Raw genomic sequence first — 18,648 nt, 5'->3', positions numbered from 1 at the left:
GCGGGCCCCGCGATAGCGTGCACCGTTAAACTCCCCTGGCGACTCAGACCTTCTGAAATCGAGAGAGGGATGATGGCAGGTACAACTGCCTCGGGGGAGAGCGACCGACCTGGGGGAAGTTTGATCTTGGGAGGTGCCTCTCGAAAGTCCACGAGATGGACAGGTGCCCAATCACTGTGTACCTCTCCAACACCCGGCTGTGCAGAAACCTCCTCTGCTCTGCCTGGTGCTACAGCAACCATGAGCTCACCACTTTGTTAGTCCCCCAGTGGCAGAAATCCTGTTTTAGTGACACGACTCATGATTTATAACTCCCTATTGTCCAGCGCAGTGCCTGGCACAGCATCGGCACTCAGAAACCTCTAAATAAATGAATGGCTGGCAACTCCACTTCCCAAAATCTTTGACGCTCTGTTCGGTCTCAGTGGAAAGAACTTTCTTTGTTGTGTTCTCTCTTGGTCACAGATTCCCAGCCTGACTTATTATCCTGCAAGATGTCAGAGTAGAAATTTCCAGCTTGATTCTTACTCTAAATTTCGTTGAGCCCAGGTATTGGAATTACGGTACTACTTTTCAGTGGGGATTTTTTGGTCGATGTTTAGTTCATCTTGCTGAATATTTTGTGCATCCATGCACTGCTTCTGATGGATTTAGCTTATTAAAGTGGGTGGCATCCAGCTGCAACCCCCTTTTCTTCTCTTTCCTTCTAATCTACTTTCAAGTTACTAAAGCAGCCTATTAACACTTGGTGTTTTCATCAGAACTTGCACATTCCTAGGAGCCTTTGAGCCTGTGATCACATCATTTCCCATCTTTTCAGAATATTCTTTCTCCACAGTTTTGCCTAGCTTCAGTTTCTCCAACTTTCAAGACCTTCCAGCAAGCATAATAGTACCGGCAGTCAGAATGGCATATTTTCCACAAAGCCTTTTCAACCACTACAAGCCATCTCTTCTCCTCATTGCTTCGTGTAATTATTTCATGTAGAAATGATTCAACATCCTCCTTTGCTGCATCAGTTATCTTTTTATATAGTTATAGATGCAAACATGTATGTTTAATTAGCTAGATGAATAGCAGGATAGCGCACAGGTAACAGCATGGTTCGAGGGGTACTTAGACTTAGGTTTCAAAATAGGTCCTCCCCTTGGGGGAGAGATGACTTATGACAGGTTACCTCTCTGGACTTCAGCTTTGCCATCTATAAAGTAGGGCAACTGTATCTACGTGTATCAAGCATGCCTTTTTATTCTGATGCTTTGACATCTGGGGCCTTGCTGACTTCTAGGAGACTGCCCCTCTCAGGGCTAGCTAATTCTTAGAATTGGCAAGGGACCAGCCTGCAAGCATACTTTTCATGTGTGAGCCAACTGATCCAAACCCCATACCCCCAACCACCTCTTTTATTGGGGTCTCATATTCTGGCCACTAGCCCATGTCCTATTTACCCCAGAGCAACTAGGAATAGAACCTTGGCCCCAGAGCCTGCTAAAATGATTCAAACCAGCCAATCCTACGCCTCTGCCCACTTACCATGCCTCATCCATTCCTTTGCACAGAAGCCATAATAAAGGCTCTTTCCCCTCGATTTCCCCTGCTCCCTCTGCCTCCTTACTGACCCAGGTGCTCCACCGTGTAGCCTCCCCATGATGTGTCATACCACCTCCTGTTTCTAGGGAACTGTGAACAAAAACTTCTTTCTTTATGACAGTCCTTTCCATGTCTGCCTGTCTTACCATACCCAATTAAAATCAATTCTGGTACATTTTCAAACACTACCCATAGGGTTAAGGTAATGGTTCTCAACTGGAGGTGATTTCTGACCCTCAGGGGACATATGGCAACACCTGGTGACACTCTTAGTTATCACAACTGGGGTGAGAGGTGTTATTGGCACTTAGTGGGTAGAGGCCTGAATACTGTCAAATATCCTACAATGCACAGGTTACCCACAATAAGATTCTCTCACCCGAAATGTCAGTCCTGGCAAGGGTGAGAAACCTAGGATTCGGTGAGATAAAGTAAGTCACATGCTTCCTGAAGTGATTCTCAGACTGTAGCACACACTGGAATCACCTGGCGGACTGACTAAAACACCTGTTGCCAGGCCCACTCCCAGAGTTTCTGATTCAATAAGTCTGGGGTAGGACCTGAGAATTTGCATTTCTAACAAATTCCAAGGTGATGCTGACACTGATATTTCAGTACCAACTTTGAGAATTAATAGCCTAATTCATAGGAATCGCTCAATAAATGATATCCCATAATTATTATTTTATCAAATCCTTTAGGTCAGAAACTGACCCCTCCACTTCATATCCTGTACACCACTGGGGTTTGCAGCAGGCGCTCAGTTAAAGATGCTGATGGTTATTTGACACTGAAGCACTACGAAGTGGTCAACTATACCTAGTAAGTATACATTTGGGACTAGATTAGAGACTGGTCTAGGTAGGAATATGTTGTAGTTAGCTATTGCTACATAACAAATTGCGCCAAAATTTAGTGGCTTAAAGTAACAACCATTTCATTATATTTCATGATTTTGTGAGTCAGGAATTTGGACAGGGCTCAGCAGGTTGATCTTCTGTTACCTGAGGTATTGATTGAAGCTCCTCAACAGTATTTATCTGGGCAAGAGGTTAATGTATTCATACGTCTGACACCTTGCTGGAATGGCTTGAAGGTGGGTCCCCACTGGGACTGTCAACTCGAGATCCTTCCTGTGGCTTTCTGCCTGTGGCCTCTCCATGAGGTGGCCTCTCCATGGGGTGGCCTCAGGGCAGTCAGACTCCTTACATGGCAGCTTAGGGCCCTAAGGAAGAGTGTTGCAGCTAACAGGGTGAAAGGCTAACTTGGCCTTTTTGACCCCACCCCAGAAGTCCCATTTTGTCATTTCTGCTGTGCTCCATTGGTGAAAGCACTTACAAGCCCCCCAACCCAGTTCCAAGGGACAACATATGGATCCCATATCTTAATGGGAGGAATGCCAAAGAATTTACTGGCCATGTTTTCAAACTACCACGTGATATTTGGCTGCAGCGCTGTTTCTAGTGAAGGGAGTAGAAGACATAAGCAAATGACCCTAGGACTTTATAATTTTACTCTGTTATTCTCTGAACTGAACTTTTGATGTTATGTCCTCTCTCCAAATATATCATTGCAAGCCAGACAGCTTCCCCGCACTACTGTCTTCATCTCATGACTGCGAGTTGGAATAAGTATCCATATACCTGTCAGAATTGCCTAGTGCAGTAAAACCCACAATGAAATGCCCTTCCCTACTGCAGGCTCATTACACAGCATGAAAAATCATATCCCCCAAGGATACAGTCTCACATGGCATTTCTCTCTCCCACTGTGGTCCTCGTCCCCAGCGTGCCTGGGGCACAGGTATGCTCTGTCCTCGTCCCCGGCGTGGCGACCGGGTCCCGTACAACCCGATTCAAACAGTAATGCTTCTGTTCTCTGAATGACGCCTCCTCTCACAGGGCTGCACTTACCCCTCGGAGACCCTGGGCTCTCTGACCGGTCAACAGGTCAGCAGGAACTCGAGGATGACCTCAGCAGCAGCCGAGCGTTATTTCAGTTGCATTTTTCTCTCTGATTATCCAAAAGCAAAAACAAAAAAGTCATTTAAAAAGGCAACCTGTGCTCTTCCAGTACAACAAAGGATCTCTTCGAAATCTTTTATTTTTTAAGTGACATTTTAATGTATGCTTTGTTTTGTTTTCATCACTTTTATCATCATTTCTTAGCAGGGGCCCAAGTGACTTGTCTGGGGTAAGGGGGGTAGATTGTAATGATTCATTTGTATACATTTGTCCTAGTGGGAATTTGATATGGAGGAAATATTATCAGAATATTAAATTAGAGGCGCTCAACATTATTCTCTGTTCTATTTGAAACGAGACTCAAGATACAAATATATGGGGCCCAAGGAGGCCACGGTAATTCAGTAATTCATGAGCCCCCTCCAGAGCACCTTGGTTATTTCTAAACTGAGTTGACATAAGTTTTCTCCTGTTGCTGGTACCCTTGGTGCTTCTATTTGGGTGAAGTTTTTAGCTAGCCTCTCTTCCCCACTCATTCCTCTGTTAAAGTCTCTAAAGGCAGCAGCTGATGTGGTTCTGGAGAGGCAGGTACAACCCTCGCAGTCCTGAAGACCGAGCACTTTCCAACAGATCTCTTCCAGCAAGGTGTTCTCTTGCAGGTCCTGAGCAGCGCTCACTGTGAATCGGAGCTGACCAGCTCCTGAGACCAGTGTGTCAGTCAGGATCCAACAGGAAAACAGAAACCACTAGAGAATTTGAAACAGAAGGGCTTGGATGTAGGGGTTGGTTATACAAGGATGGGAGAGCCAAGAGGCCAGAGAGGGGGCAGTGAGGAATCCAGAGACCGTAAAGACCGAAAGACCGGAAGCTGACATAGCCACAGGGCAGTGGGAAGAGGGGAGGGAGTTCTGGAGCTCAGGGGCATTGTCGCTGGCTGGAGGCTGGAACCATAGTGGACAGGACCTGCCTGGCAACAACTGGAACCAGAGGGGCTGAGCAGCTGCAGAGAGCGAAGGGAAGAAATTCCTGTTTCTCTCTCTCTCTCCTCACCCTCCACCTTCGCCTGTCCATGCCTCCCATCCTCCAGTCTTGGAAAAGCAACCGACAAGGGTCAGACCCTTTGATTCAGAACAGGATAGGGAAAGAGCAAGAAACAGACCTGAGGAAAACAGCCAGGAAAATGTGCACGGAAGTAACCCTGTGAAACTATTTGCACTCAGCTCTATGTGGTGTCTCCAGGACCCTGCACACATCCATCCTCCGCCCAAGGTCATTGTCAGCTTCTCGAAGGTCTCAGCCACGGACATCTATTCTGACTACACTGATGTCACCTTGTCCAATAACAGATAGCCTTTCTTTGTAAGGCCCCAACCTGGTCAGATCTCTAGTTTCGGTCAACTGCTCCCCAAGCCTCCCTGGTCCCTGAGGGCTTCTTCTCCTTGCTTACATGTTTGCTGCCTCCTAGCTCACTCTTGTTCCCACTGTCTCTTGAGCATCTTTGCCAATTTGTGTCAAAGATCCATTTTTGTAAGCTGATCCCCAGATCCAGTGGGCATAGTCTCGGTTTGGTGTCACATAATCCTCTTGTTCACCATAGAAATCTTAACTACTTTTTCTCTCCTCCAGCAGAAGGTGGTGTTTTGCTCTCATGGTGGGCCCAATTCAAGGGAGAAGGGGGTTAGATTTTACTTTTTTGCAGAAGAGCTTGTGGGATGGGAGATATTTTTGCGGCCATCTTGGGAAATATAACCAGCCCCAGGCAGAGACTTAATAGATCTCCTCAATCCTAATTAATAGTTTTTCTCAAAGATTTCCTCCCTCCCTCTGACTCTTCCTCCCTCTCGTCCTTTTTGTTTTCTTATAATACCTAGACACAGGAAAACTTAATCTTTGGGAAACAGTACACCTCTGTATACAGCTTAATCACAGAATACACCTTGAAATATTTATAATGGCTCTTTATTTTTTCTTGATTTCAACAGACTAGACTCAAACACCTTCACCACTAACATATTCTAATATATTAATAGAAAGAAACTGCAATCAGGACCTACCCTCAGAAAACTCACTCCACGTGCCATCTTCCCTATGGTTGTCTGGCAACACAACCATATTCTCGGTATGTATAACACATTCTCCACCGTAGAGTTTTCCTGCAAGTGCTCCTCTTTGTCTTTGCCCATGTCAGGGAGTAACCAGATCCACTCCCTCCCCTTATGACAAGCCTTACAGTGGTCAAGTCAGAGAAAGCAACTCTGAATTGATTTGATTAGGCCTACCCAGAGGGAACTGGGACTGTTATTCAGGTGGGGAGATAGCTCTTGACAAATCAAGAGGCGCCATAGTAAAAGGGGGTCCTCCAGTCCTTCCTGCTGGCCTGACTTGCTCTTTCCAAAGGGAAGGCGGACAGAACACCCAGGAAGAGGTCTTCTGGAGTGATCTAGCTCCCACAATGAGGAAGTAGAGAAAAGTCACATGTGGAGAAGAAAAGATGGTCTTTTCTTCTGAAGGTAAGTATTCTACAGAAACTCAACAGATCACCCCATCTTAATCATGAAGGCAAGAAGGCAAGAAGATGGCAAGTGTAGGCAGAACACCAAAATGTTCTGACCTCCAAACAAGCATTAAGTCCTTAACGGAGAGAGGACAGGGGTAATTCAGAGCAAGTGCAATGCCCTCTATTTGGGTTCCGATTTCCTTGTCTCTGGGGCCAATTGCTGGGAAGTACAACGGTTATAGTTGTGCTGAGCTTGGCTCTAAAAACCTGTGGTTTTCAAACCTATCAGAGCTAGCACCTCTTTATTATAGCAACTGTTTCGTAATGCCCCTTTAATATCCAGAATAAAATTAATAACATAACTCATCTTCACACATTTCAGAAAGATAGCAATGCAATGCCTCAACGGACACAAAAGAAAAACACACCGCTATCATAAAATAACGGGTATTTCAATGTGTGAACGCTCAGCCACTGTGCGCTGTGGCATTGGAAGCCACGGCAAGCCATGAGGCTTCGCCCATGCCGAGAGGCCCCAAGAGCGTGAGAGTTACAAATGCCACAAAGGTGGCTGTTTGTCCACATAGCCGTGTAGACGGGATTTTCTGAAATGATGAACAACTCTTGACAATTCTCTGAACAAAGCAGAGTGTAATCATCTTCTTGATTTATATGGTTGTATAAAATTCAGTGTATACTAAAACAATGCAAAAAGACCTCTTGTAAATTTTGAAAACTGAGTCAAGTTCTAAGTTACCAGAATGTTCGTCAAGTTTTTCATGTATGGAACTATCCCGTGGAGCACTCAGAAGTCATGTGGGATGCAAGATAGTTTTGTTGTTGTTGGCCCCCACCCACTAAATGGCAGTAGTACCCCCTACCTTGTAACAACCCCAAAAGGCTTCCCCAAATTTCCAACATGCCCTCCAGAGCCTTGAAAACCATGCTCTCAAGTGTTAATCAGCTAGCCTTGTGAGTGTTTTCTAAGGGTTCTAAGAACCGTATACGTATGACGTGATTGGCATAATTATTCCTTATCACACGCGAGGAAACTGAGGCACAGAGAGGCTACATAACTTCCCAAGGTCACAGAACAAGGATGCCCATGGGGGTGGAGGTGGACCATAAGCCACCCAGAACCGGCAGGAACCATTACCACTCCCTTTCTTGATTCACGTCATTTGTGAGACCTCTTTTTCCAACCTGCTTCCTACTGACAGGTCTAGGCTCCAACCACATGAAAAAGGCCTCCGGATCATCAGAGAAAGCTGTTTACTTACCGCATCCTGTTTGTCTTTCTGAGCCTGGTGCTCCAGCGGCACGTGTGGGCTGGCCCTTGGCGGGGCGCTCAGAGCTCAGGCCTCCCTTCACCCCGAGACCCTCCCTCGTCTTGCTTTTCATCTGCGGGTCGCCGACCCACTTCATCCATTCTTGCGATATGATAACTAAACCAGGCCAAAGAGGCATAATTTACTGGCTTCCCTCTGCTTTTCCAATTATCCCATTTGAGCCTCGCTAATTTTCTCTTCACCTCTCCTCACCTCACGGAGCTCTTCCGTTTGCTCTGTCAGACCACCCGGTACAGCGATGATAACCCGCTTTTACTCCCAGAGTCATCGCAAACAAAGGCCGGCTTGGCCAAGTGGGGAGTTTCAGAAGCGATGAGCTCACCTCTCACCCCCAGCTGCTCAGCGAGTGGCTCAGCGGGAGCTTCTGCGAGCAGATCAAGAATGCAGAGTGCCCTGCTCAGCGCCAGCCCCTCCCTCAGCTCTGCATTAGCACATTCGAGTCGGCTTCCTGTGCCGCGTGGTTGTGGGCTCCGCAGCACCGATGGTCCTCAATTAAGTTGTGGAAGACAAGGGCTCATTTTCCTCAGGGGAACTTGATGTCAAGAAACTGAACTGAAGTCTCAAGGTCTTTGAAAATCTACTGGTTACTCTGGCAAGGATCCCCCGCTAGGATCTCCTCCGAGGACAGCATCCAGCTGCATGGGATCTTTTGAAGGCACATGCATTCAAACAGGATTACGCACGTGGCTTTAATTCGCATGTGCCTGTAACAGTTACTCTAAGGGAGTTCTCAAATCAACGCTTTGGTGGTGTTCTCTAATGGCTATTTTCCCCACTTTCCTCTGCTCCTATCACTCTGCTACCCGACACTCCTTATCAGAAATAAAGATAGAAGAGGATATAAAAAGACAAGAAAGAAGATAGAGCCAAAAGCAAAGCTCATGAGGCCTGTGGGGCAGATTTTTGGTGATCACAGTTTTAACTCAATAGGTCAAAGATAAGGGGTCTTCGATATCCAGCATTTGAGACCCTGAGACTAAACCCAGCCTTCTAAAAAGCATATAATCCCAGTCACATCACAATCAGAATACATGATATTTTCCTCAGTCGTTAATAAATATAGGGGCCATGAGACAGAGAGCCTGTTCTCGTCTCTTTTTTATGCCATGTCTCCTTCCTTCCATTTTCTCCCGAGTCAAATAAACACAAAGGTATTCATCTGATACTAAATTGTCTCCCCCTCACAGATTTGGTAGAGAAATTGGTCAAACTACATGAAAATATTTTAAGCTCATCTCCCGAGGGAAAAAAAAAAGGGTTAAAAATCAAATGTATTTTATTAGTTATATGAGTAAATAAAGTATTTAAACTCATCTTTCAGATTTTACAAGTTCAACCTCTCAGCGATTACAGTGCTGTCTACTAAGAAAATATGCTATGTCTGAGACATACCTCTTCTGTTTCAATTCCCCCTTTCCCTCCTGCAAGCCTCTTCATAATAAAACCTAGTCTTGTAGTTTCATATGCCACTAGTGTCTCTTGCCGCTACCTCTTTCCATGCACTGGGCACACGTTTTCTAACTACACTGGTCATCTTCCCCAGGATGCCCCTCAACACCTCCAGCTTGACACACCCAAACCTGAACTTGCCTCCCCTAGGCACAACCCACTCACTCCCCGTCCCTCCCATTCTCCAAGTCTTCTCCATCCCAATACTGCTGGAAGGAACCCTGTGGTATATTTGCTTATATTTGACTTTGTGACAAGGTATTTATGTACACGATGTATCTCTATACTAGATGCAAGTTCTTTCAGAGTAGGACCTGTGTTTGATTCCTCTTTATAGTCATCACATCATATAGCAAGTGCCTTACCCGTTGGAATACCCACTAAATATTTATTTCATGAATGGAGTGAACACTCAGCCTTTAGTGTTGGTGGCAGTGAAATCAAAGGGCCCCAAATGAATGGAGAAGAACTGTAACACGATTATGGCAAAGTCGAGGGCAGGGGGAAGGAGGAACAATGCCCTTTCCAGATGTCTTACAGAGTGCTAGTCATTCTAAATGTTTAATAAGGCATGGTTGACTGACTGACGAATAAGGCTCATCCCCTCTGGAAAGTGGTTGGAGTGGTGGGGTGATGGCATTTTCTTTTCATTTGCCCCAGGGGCACAGAGTCAGGAGCAAGCAAGGGGACATATTATATAGACTTTCTGGCAAGTGTTATGCACAATGGATCCCAAGTTTCTGCCCCTGCTGAACTGCCACAGACATATATAATGTCTACAAACTGATGAAAGGTGATAGGTCAGCGCCATCCCTATCAGTGTTTCCTTTTCCCACTCACTATACCAGGAGCTTCCTAAGAATGAGGATCTACCTTCTTTATTACTTAATTCATTCATCTTTATAACCATGATGCCTGGCACACTGGTGCTCAATAAATATGTGTGGAACAGCAAATGTTTCTCAGAGCTTAAAATAGATGAGGTTAAAAATACTCCTAGAAGGACACTCAATTATTAAGAAAAACTATTAATCAGCTGTTTTTTTAAGGTTTGCAGAAAATGGTCCTAGAAGTAATAGGCCTAAACTAATTTTTTAAAAAAAATATTAAATCAGAGTAGTTTTCTTCTTTCACAGTGTGTTCACCAGACCACCCGTATCAGAATTATCAGATTCATGTGCCCCCACTCCCAAATGACTGAATGTTATTCTTTGAGATGAGCATGGGCAACTAACTTTTTTGAAGATTTTATTTATTTGAGAGGGAGAGAGACAGAGAGAGTGACAGAGACAGTGAGAGAGAGAGAGCAAGAGCGGGGAGGAGAGGGAGAAGCAGGCTCCCCACTGGGCAGGGAGCCTGACGCGGGGCTCGACCCCAGGGCCCTGGGATCGTGACCTGAGCCAAAGGCAGACACTTAGCTATAGAAAAGAGCCAAGAAGTATTCTCACTCTGGGGTCCTGAAGCATAGGACAGATCTCTTTGTCTTAGATGGCATAGAGCCAGGAAATTGGGCAAGGTGGCCTCACAAGATTCTGGATACTTTGAAAAACAGATTCTCTATCATCCCCCTCAAATTCGACATGCACAGGAACAAAACTCTGGACCTGTCATTTCCGTGCCGGTGATGAAAATGGCTCGACTGATTTGTTTTCCTTTTCAGCTGCTCTTTCTTCTGTGCAGTACGTTCAATATTCTTGAATGCCTACTTAGTGCAAGGCCTGGGCAAGATACTTTAGAAGAAACTTGGAATACAATTCAACCGTCTGCAAGAAGTTCACTACCCAGGACATGCTAGGAGAGGTAAGCACATGAAAATTGGGGAGCAATTCAAAACATGAGGAGAAAAGTCAAGAGAAAGTATTTGTTTCATGTGTGAATAATCATGCAAACAACATCTCAGGATATTCTGAGGGGAGTGATCATTTCAAGCTGGGAGTCCATTTGAGCCCCCTCTCTAAGACGGGGGAAGATTTGGAAAAGCAGAAAGGAAAAGGAAAGGTGTGTCCAAGAATGGGAATGGCACGAGTGTGTTTTAGATCAGGAGGGGTGGGGGTTAATAGAGAAAGGTGGGAAGTAGATGAGTAAGTTGGAGACCTGCCTCTGGGGGTGGTTTTAATGCCATGCCACGAGAATTTGAGACATTGTCCTGCAGGGAAATTGGAGGATTGGGAGTCAGTGCAGTTTGGAGAAAGCAGTGTTTTAACAAGATTAAGTGTTTTAACAAGACGGCAGTTTTAGGATGATGTTTAAAGAGAAAAGATGTGAAGTAGATAGAGCTGTTTGAATACGATTACAATGGACCAGACACGAGGGAAGAGGACTTTAACCAATGGTCAGTCCATATGATCCATCATTTCAAAAAACCAAACCTGAACTATAGTTTCCACACTGGGCTCGCTTCCTAAGAGAGGAAAAGGCAAGCTATTCTTGAGGCTTGGGAATTACTCAGAAAGAGAAGAGAAAGCAGACCCTGGAACTCAGGAGAGAGAGAGCTGTGCTCCAACTCAGACATCATCGAAAGGGCTCTTCCGCTTCTACAGTGAATGAATGTCTGACCAAGTTTGGAAATAAGGAACTTGGAGCAATGAGCTCAAATGAGAGAGAGGTCGGCATGGCCTTGGCCTTGTATTCCAGAGAGAAGAGCTAGTGCCTCCGTTAGGGATGACAGCCTGATTAGATGGATTGTCTTCTTCAGAGAGATGCAGAAAACATCTTAACCTAACCCTCAGTCAAAAACTAGGCAGGTGATGGAGATGGGAGGGAGGTGTCTTCTAGACAGTTGGCAATGGACGCTGGCCTCCAGGAGAACCACAGAAAACTGCAGAAAGTGATCGATGAGGACGTACTTCCGGAAAAGGGGACAAGATGAAACCTCAGCTCAGATATGAGGAAAAACTGGAGGGAAGCTTGCTAATAAACATCTTATCACAGCCCGAACGTGGGGGTGATTTGCGCACCTGGGTCTGGGCCTCCTGGAGCTACGTGGGCAGGAGGAAAGCATCTACGGGGCCGAAGTGCTTGGCAGAGGGTGGAAAGAGCATCTCCCACAGGTGGCCTCTGTGACAGACCCCTACGTGGTGGGCGTGTGGGCTGGCAGGGAGAGCAGCATGACCACCTGCATGGGGAGAAGGAGCCGTCACTAGTGGAGAGGAGAGGCTGACTCTGTGAGGACCTCGTTCCTGCCTGGGATTCAAGTTTCCACGAGCTTGTCGCCAGTTCTGCCCAGGAATGTTCTCTGCCTGGGGAAGCAGAAGCCGAAATGGGGAGTCACGACGCCACAGCCACAGGTACAAGATAGCAATGAGACATGGATTTTTCTGGCAGCTCTAGGGTCCTGCAGGGCAGAAGGCTGTCACGTGGAAGCAGGAGGGTAGAAACAGTCATGATGATGATGCTGGCAAATACTTACTGAGTGCTTATTATGTGCCAGGCGCCGTACTAAGCTCTTTACGCATTCTGTTCCTTTAAATCCTCATACTAAACTTAAGAGGCACTATTATTATCCCCAGATGAGGAGACCGAGGCTCAGAGAGGTTAAATAACTTGTTTATATGTATAGCCTGGGTTCCTCAACACTGCCAGACACCTCAGGTGACTCTCTCCCATTTTTTGTTTTGTTTTGTTTTGTTTTGTTTTTTGGTCTGAAAAAGACACTCAGGGGAAGACCGGAGGCACATAACTGACTCTCCTGCAGGTTACAGGCCTCTCCCATAAGTGTGTACACTCACAAACAGAGGCCTTGACCAAAGCCCATGCACAGCTAAGTGAAAATCTTGTCTTCCAGATGACATCCCGTTGCAGGCAAAGGGAAAAAATAAATTTGCTAAGCTTTAGATGTAGCCGTTGTCCCCATCAGAGGCAAGAGCATCTCTGTAATGATGAAAAGCACTATAATTTTAACCTTGTTATTGGACTAAGCACAATTTACGCTAGTGATGGGAGAAAAAGAAAAGATTTATGAGACGTAAGATAAAAAGATAAACTCTTGTCCCTTAGCGGCTATTAGAAACATTGCCAAAATACCATAAATGTGTGAAAGATGACATGATTATTTTTGCATTTCCACTGGGCACTTCCTACATTGCAGGAATTTACAGGGACAGAAGTCCCCAGTAGGGATGGTAGAGCTGGAGGGGAAAGGAGGAAGAGTGAGCAGCCGCATGCCTGGCTCCTCCTCCAGGGCGGGGGCCCCAGTGGCCAAGCCCCAGGCGGGGACGGCTGGGGAAGGCAGGTGGCTTTAGGCGTGGACAGCACACCCAAGCTGCCTAAGGTGCAACACCTGCCAGCATCCTCTTTCTGTCCCACCTCTAGCCACCTGCAATTGGGGCAATTTTGGTGGCAATACCCTGTCCTGTGTTTCATCCGGATTTGGTGTCAGATTCTGGTCCGCCCCAAGATCTGGAACGAGAGACAGCGGCCAGGGCGGTGAAGGAGGCACAAGGAGAACAAGATGATGTTCATCTACCTGCCCCCCAAAGCCCATAAACAGAAGCTTCCAAGAAGTTAGGGCTGCCAGCCTGGCCCCAAGGAGCCATGGAAGGTTTCCTTTTAAAAGAGAAAGGAAATAGACACCGGAATGTGGTTTAACTGAAACCAGCTTGAAATCAGCCTTGCAGCTCGCCAGCCTGGACGGGTTATCCTGGAAGGGGCATCATCGACGCTAACATCTGAAGGCCTGCTCACAGGAAGCTGGTCGTGACTCGGGCTGCTGAGTCAGGTCCAAGATGCGGGCTGTGTGGGGCCTGGGGTTACATCAGGTAACGGGTCCAGTGGCCATCCTCATGAGCAGGAAGTAAATTTGGACATTGACCTCTGGAGAAACTCGATAGCAGGCTTGATTTTAGTAAGACAGGACAGCAACTATTAGGGAAATTGGGGTTCCAAGATTTGCTCATCTTGGGTGGCATCAATCATTTATTTCTTCAGCACAGGGCTATGCACCTCATGGGTCTGTGATATAGAAGCCCGCTGACTGCTTTAGGTTTCACTTTCCACAAATTGAGCATCATTGCAATCGATCCCTATCTCTCCAATACAGATATTAAGAGAATGAGTTACCAAACACCTGCAAATCGCTTGAGGTGTCCTAAAGAGAGATGCCACGTGCATAGGTGACACGGAAGTCATCTTGTGAAGTAGCAACGTGAAGGCCTTGCATGGGTGGAAATGAGGGCCATGTGCCGGAACTACTGGATTGCATCGTGGTGACTCCTGTATCTAATCAAGGGAGTACTTGAGCTGCTCTAATCCCTATTTAAATTTAGGCTGCAAATGGAAAAACAGTTTTTACAACTCTAAATGCACTTTCTACTACAGAGAATGGTGACTGGAGCAAAAGCAAAAATAGCTGCTCACACCATGCTCTGAGAAAATCTAAATCTGAAAATGATCATTTTTATTTGCATGCTACCAAATAAGGACATGGGGGAAGCAGTGAGTCACCAGTGTTCTGGCACTCACCAGATTCCAACATGCTGTGAGGGTATTCTTTAAAATGAGATTTGGACATTCTAAAGAGAGATGCCACATGCATGAAGCTTCCACCACCAACCCCCCCCTCCCCGAGACGTGTAACCGTAAGTTCGGAAAAATGGGCCGAATCACGACTTTGCAGAATAGTTAGGCTGCTGCTCCAATGAATGAGTTCAATACTTTGAGAACCTCACATATATGGGAATAACACTTCACATCTGAAGAGTACCTTAGACTTTTAAAAGTCCTTTCACCTACATCATCTCATTTAAGCACATTGATTCTCACAAAATCCTCGAGGCAAGGTGTTTATAAGTGTGTGGTTGGCATATTAAAATATCATTGAACCGTGGGGCTTTTTGTAGAGACAGGATGAATCGCTGTGGGAAGGGAAAAAAGGAACAAACAAATGAAAACTAGGGGATTTGGAGATCTAAGCTCCCTGTTAACATTTTGCGTGGCCCCCATATAAACCCAAGTTCTTAAAGTGCCAAAACCCAGCTTGCAAGCTAAGTGTGTTTTCTTCTTCTCTATGCTTTCAGAAGACAGTTTAAAGAGAGTTAGGGAATGTTCTGGCCTTTTGTTTTGAAACTTCCTCTGCTTGTTGTCTCCTTGTCTGCAGACTGTGAGATTGGTCTATTTGCTTTAAACAGACTGAACAACCTCTAAAATAAGCAGACTTCTATGACGGGCTGCCTCATTTGGGATGTGCAAAGATGTTTACTGAGCTTCTCATCTAAGACTTGATTCTTCTCTCAGCGTGACACAGTTAGGGGTTTAAAGGGGTGCGCCGTCTGTCGTAGCATGTTTTAGAAGGTGGCAGAAGAAAAATGCCTCTGTTCTACAGCATGATCAGGTATCTGTATCTCCCCAAGGATTTTTCATGAACCTTAGAAGGAAATCTGTATTATTCAGGCTCCCAAGGGCAAATCACTCTTGCCAAGAGACCACTGAGCGGTTTTCAAAGATGGAAAACATTTCTTGTGTTCCCAGTAACCAATTTAGACCTGGGTCAGGTTGGGGGTTCAAGACCTTCATGAAACCAAGGAAAATCATTTTCTGGAGAGTTTTGGATAATTACCGTGGGTTTTATATATTAACTTACAGCAAAATAATGAAATAAACAAATGAATTTATATCCACATTGCCCCCTGCTTCATTGTACAGAGAGAAAGGAGGAGTAAAGAGGGGGAGTGAAAGAGACTGCCAAGCAAGGATGTTTATACTTCTGTCCATCCCCCCACGACCACCCCAACTTATCACCCATCTTTGTGCAACACAGCTCACTGTGTGTGGGCTTCTCCCCCCCCCCCCCCAGGGAAAAGAGGCCATGAGGGTGAGCAAGTCAGGGGTGTTGGGCATCAGGACATCAAACAGTAGATCATAATAGAAATCAGGGTTCAGGACACAAGGGTTCTGGTCCTGCCTCTATCTCTAATTATTTGTGTGACTTTGGTCAACGCATTCTCCCTCATTAATCTGTAAAACCAGAGGTTAGACTAAGTGTTCCCCAAGCTAAAAGCTCCTAAAAATTAAGATTGTCTTGGTAGGGACCATGTAAAGAGGTTGTGAGGCAAAGTATGATTATCCCTGTTAGCTGTAAAAGAATAGACCTGAGAGGTGGTGTGAAAATCACCCGCAAGGAAGCCTTGTGATGGGTTGGAAAACCATACAGAAACATAGAATTGTGTGCAGTGTATACCATGCATGGAGGTCTATGAGGCAATATAAAATGGGACTCGTGTAAGAAAGTCCACACCTTAAAGCAGAAAAGTCAGGCTTTTGAACTGAAGCTGTGCCCTATTCCTTTCTACAATCTCTCCGCATGATAATGTAGCACCTTGTGCACACAATTAAATGTCAGCCACAGAAAACATTTCCCTTGGCTTTGTTGTTCCAGAACGGGATTCTTTTGTCCTCAATATAATGGATATGCAGAAACAATGACAGAACAGAGATATTTTCTAAATCGATGACAAACACACTGCTGCTTCCTCCCTCCCTCCTTCCTCCTTATCCCCACCCCCCAAAATAAATCATTGTTCAGAAAAAAAAAAAATTCCATTGTCTATTGTCCACGGAGATCAAGATCTGCCTAGGAACAGCTCTGGCGGGCTCGCAGTGGCCCCAAGCAGCCGGTAGGTGGCGCACGAAGGCAGCGCAGGCGGGAACGCGGGGCTGATCCGGGCTCGGTGGGGAGAGGGGAGCAGGGGTCCCGCCGCCCCCACCTCCGCCCGCCCGCCGTCTTCCACCCCCTCCTCACGTGCTAATTGCTGGATACTCTACTGAGACTTGGGTTAGGGGGAAAGAAAGCGGGAATGGGAGGCGGGGAGGGGAGGTGGGGAATCCGGTTCCGAATACACAAAGGCTCCGGGGTCTCGCTACCCGGGAGCAGGGCGCCTCCTCTCTTCCCTCCCCCCGCCTCGCCCCGGGGCCCTGGCTCCCGCCAAAAGAGCGAACCGACCACTGGGAGGAAAATGGTGATCTGGGTGCGGAGCCCCACGCGCCGCGGTGCCGCCGCTCGCCAAAGCCTGGCCGCCTCCCTCCCCGGCTCAGCCATCCCGGGCTTCGGAGCCCCGGTGCACCATCCGAAACTCTGTCCAGCCGAGCGTGGGGCTGCCTTCCGACTCGGGGACTGCCCAGGCAAGCGCCTGGAGGCACGACCTGCCCGCGGCGCCGGGTCCCCACCAACGGGGTCCGGCCGAGCCCCGGAGCAGGAGGGTCCCCTGTGGGTGCCTGGGCCCGGCTGGCGCCATCAGCAGGCCTCCTTCGGAGAGGAGCCGACAGACCCTGCCCCTCCTGCGTTGGGGGCTGTGGCGCTGTCAGTTCACGCGGCGATGAACCGGCCACGCGGTCGTACGACCCCCAACCTCTGTCTAGTAGAACATGGTGTTAAGATTCCTGATGGCCCTAAAGTCAGAGGCCTGGGTTGAAACGTGAGCATTAACACCTGGGGCTTTGTGACCTTGGGGCTGTTCCTAAACTCCCCAATCTTCCATCTCCCTAGCTATAAAATGCGGCAATAATACTTACCTCATAGGAATGTTGTGAGGATTTTTTAAAAGTGGTACTTAACTTAGCAGGAGGCCTGGCTGCAGTAACTATTATTATTAACAACCTGACTCTCCTTGGAGGGGGAGGGAGATGCACAGTTTGCTGCCCTTGAGACAGATCTGGCGTCATTATTGCTAGACAGGAGAAGGGTTGGAAGAGGAGAGCCAAGGGAAGGTCTTCAGACTGGCCACTTCTAGCAGAAGATGCCATGGATCTCTCTGTGTCCTCAGCCGCAGGCCCTCCTCCTGCCGCTGAGGCTAGGCTGTGGCTAATGTTAGGTTCTCTTCTTCCTCTCCCTGGATATACATTCTCACTGGTTTTATGCCCTCTCCTCCTTCGGAGAGTTCTGAGAGAGCACATCACATGGGTTTTTGGAGTCAGAACACACCCAGGTAGGAATCCTGGATCCCTCATTTGCTAGCTGTGAAACTGGGCAGGTCATTTAAGGTCCCTGAGCTTCAGTTTGCTCCTCTAAAAATGTTGGTCTGATTCTTACCTCACAGGGTTTCTGTGAAGACTAATGGAGATGGTGTACATAAACTGCCTATCATGGACTATCTCTTCAGTAAATTAAAAATTTTCCATTTTACAGTTGAAATTAGGTTAGATTGTCTTGCAAACTATAATGGAAGTTCACTGGAATTTCCACAGCCATTCAGCAAAGGTGAACCCAGCAACCGCTAACAATTAGCTTCTCTACTCCCATCTGAGTCAGCAAAGCTTATTTCCCCTCCAGGAAAAGAGCAGAAATCCAGTGAGGGCACATTCTCCTCAGAGCCTCACAGGTATAATTCAGACACTTAAATAGGCTTGCAAACTCTTTGGGGCCACCCGATGCCCATTTTAGAGCGATACTCCAGCTGGAATGTTCTTTAGGGATAGGTCTTGCTTTAAAGTTGCATTCTAAGCCGTGGTATGTGCCGGGCTCATTGGTGCCTTGGTGACTCCTTAGTACCGACCACATGTGTGCTGCTACCAAAGCAGGAGTGTGGTGGCTAGGGTGTGGCACGCAGCCACCTCCTGCCTGAGACAGGTGGGAGGTCAGGAGCTGTTGACCCTTCTCTAAAAGGACACTTGGGCATTCCCATGAGCATCAGAATTGTATAGCTCTTGGGAGAAGCTCAGTCAACGGGTGGACCAATTCCCATGGGCAGTGGTACGGCCAATAGGCAGCTTTCAAGATGGCCCCCAAACCTTGCCTCCTGATATTCATGTCCTGGGGTAGTCTCCTCCTATATTAAACAGGGCTGACTTGTGTAACCCAAGGGAGTAT

General features: G+C 46.9%; 1 protein-coding gene across 1 annotated transcript in view; it reads right to left on the bottom strand.

Annotated features, from left to right (window-relative positions):
* Window positions 1–7,594, bottom strand: part of SCOC (short coiled-coil protein) — a 104,332-nt gene extending 96,738 nt beyond the window's left edge. The window contains exon 1 of the mRNA XM_078069252.1: window positions 7,332–7,594. Coding sequence (XP_077925378.1) covers window positions 7,332–7,518 — 187 coding nt within the window. The 5' untranslated portion in view covers window positions 7,519–7,594. The remainder of the gene's footprint in view (window positions 1–7,331) is intronic.
* Between the last annotated feature and the right edge of the window lie 11,054 nt (window positions 7,595–18,648).

Source organism: Halichoerus grypus, chromosome 3 (genome assembly GCF_964656455.1).
Source record: "Halichoerus grypus chromosome 3, mHalGry1.hap1.1, whole genome shotgun sequence".
NCBI lineage: Eukaryota > Metazoa > Chordata > Mammalia > Carnivora > Phocidae > Halichoerus > Halichoerus grypus.
Note: the sequence above shows the minus strand (reverse complement) of the source record. Positions and strands in the feature narration are given on the sequence as shown.